This window comes from Drosophila biarmipes, chromosome 3R, assembly GCF_025231255.1.
Source record: "Drosophila biarmipes strain raj3 chromosome 3R, RU_DBia_V1.1, whole genome shotgun sequence".
In the NCBI taxonomy this organism is placed as follows: domain Eukaryota; kingdom Metazoa; phylum Arthropoda; class Insecta; order Diptera; family Drosophilidae; genus Drosophila; species Drosophila biarmipes.
The window spans coordinates 8822690-8824857 of NC_066616.1; the positions used below are offsets into that span (position 1 = coordinate 8822690).

General features: G+C 42.1%; 1 protein-coding gene across 1 annotated transcript; it reads right to left on the reverse strand.

Annotated features, from left to right (window-relative positions):
• Nucleotides 1–224: 224 nt before the first annotated feature.
• On the reverse strand, nucleotides 225–449 carry LOC108031585 (uncharacterized). The gene has a single exon (XM_017105153.2). It carries the CDS (start codon nucleotides 354–356, stop codon nucleotides 225–227), a length of 132 nt encoding a protein of 43 aa, XP_016960642.1. The 5' UTR covers nucleotides 357–449.
• Between the last annotated feature and the right edge of the window lie 1719 nt (nucleotides 450–2168).

Sequence of the window (2168 nt, forward strand, 5' to 3'; positions counted from 1 at the left end):
TCACCTTCTACTAGTACTTCTTCTACTACTACTAATACTACTACTACCAATACTATTCTTAATACTACTGCTACATCCTCGAATACTACTAATAAAACTGCTTCTGCCAATACTGCTAATACTTCTTCCCTTACTACTATTACTACTACTAAAGTTATGGAACTTTTAACTTGCATAAAATAGATATATAGACATTTATATAAATACCACACCAAACATTTCCCTCAGTGTAGACCTATTGCAGATCGCTTAGCTGACAATGCAACTCGTAGGTAGCCGGGCCAGCTTCCTTCCATCAGCCAACGCAGACGCCCCAAAGGCCTAAAAGTTGCCGCCAACTTCCAATTGCCAAACATTTCTCCGCCGCCCCTCCCACTTCTGATCCCTCTTTTTTCAGCGGACTTCTTTGGGATTTGCCGGATGGGGTTTGCAGGAGGAGTCTGTGGCTCCGAGCTGCGAATGTGTGTAAAGTTAAGTTGTCGTCGCCGTTGTTCGATAGATCGTGATTTTGTCAATTGGAGCTCAAATTTTTTTGTGCTCGGCCTCCTTTGTGAATGTGAAAATGTGGCGTGGTGTCTTGGTAATGGGAATGGGTGTGGGAAAGGCAATTAGAGCGATGGAAACAGCCGGCTAGTTCTAGATCGGATGGGAACTGATCCTGAGGAATTCACTTAGCAGGGCTGCAATAACCTCATTTAAAGTAGGATTTTTTCATTGTAAAAAAAATATTGATGGTGTATCCCAGTTCCTAAAGATATATCTATACTTTTTTAATACCTATTTTGACACACAAAAACCTATCACAAAAACGTAGCCAACCGTTGCTCTAAGTAAACAAAATAGTGACTGTCGGAAGGCGAGATCAGAAATCAAATATTGATGAGTTATGGTTAAAGTGAAGAGACCGAGACACAAGTTAACACTTCTTGGAGGGACTCAGAAATTAAGCAGCGATCTCCGCTGGCAGTTGGCCAGAATGATCGCTGATCACACAAACAGAACGGTTTTCGGTTTGTTTGCCTTTGACAAACAGAAAGGCAAAAGGGAGAACAGAAACGAATCTCAAATAAATCAACACATGCCACAAATGTATAAAAGATGTGAAGGCACCTCGACGCGGCTGCGGCCGCGGCTGCAGGCCTCATAATCATATTGATGTATTACAATAGTTTGTGGAAGTGCCGAGCCAACTCTACTCAACTCCATACCTTCAGTTGTAAAAAGCGCTCGTAAAACCTACAAAAACATGGCTGAGAACGCGCCCAACAGTTACAAAAGCCGAATGAGTTGGGGCACAGGGAAAACAAGCCTAGAATGCCTTGGCCAACAGATAAATAATGGAAATGCATACTAATTAAATGGTGAGAACTTTGTGGGTCTTTTCCCAATTATTTGCACCCCAGAGATCTGAGATTGCATCTTTTGTTGGCTATCAGCTACAGTAAATCAGTTAGTATCATCCTTATCTGTATCTCAACAAGATGTTAGCTATGATGGGGCAGAGTGTGTCGAGTCTAATTGAGTATGTCAATAGATTCGGTGTGGCTTTCAGCTGCGTTTTTTAACATTTCCCGCTTAATTGATTCCAACGATATGATAATTACCAAAGAAAAGGCAATTAATGCAAGCCGTTCACATGGCAAAATGAGAAACAACGAAACCGATATTAATGAAATGATTTTTCATAATTAATGAAATTTAATGCAGACCCAGAAATCAACGTTCAGCTCTCAGCGCCGCACAGAAGTTCCCACATCATTAATAAAAAGTAAAACACGAAAAAGAGTAACAAAAAAAGCTTAAGAAGAGCAGCGCAGACACACACGATGTGGCCGAGGGGTTGGCGCTACCAAAGCTGAAATTCAAACGAACTCGAGCAGATACAGATACAGAGTTACAAATGTATCTACAAGTCGACAAATTATGCAGCGACAAGCAAGCGCAACGGCCGGAGATTCCTTCTTATCGAGCATGTTCTTTTGGGATTGGGATTGCCTTGGTTTTTGGTGAAAATAAATTATAGACAGTTGGAAATTAAGCCGAACGTTTTGTCCGCTGTCCGTTTAGGGGAAATTTATTGACCGGGTATCTTCCGGGGGCTACCTGAACGAAGGCCTCGATCTACGGCCAGATTAAGCTGCCCAATTCCCGCTCAGCGGCTTCACACT

Excerpts from the sequence above, each read along its gene's own strand:
- LOC108031585 (XM_017105153.2), bottom strand. The coding sequence starts at position 356 with ATGTTTGGCAATTGGAAGTTGGCGGCAACTTTTAGGCCTTTGGGGCGT.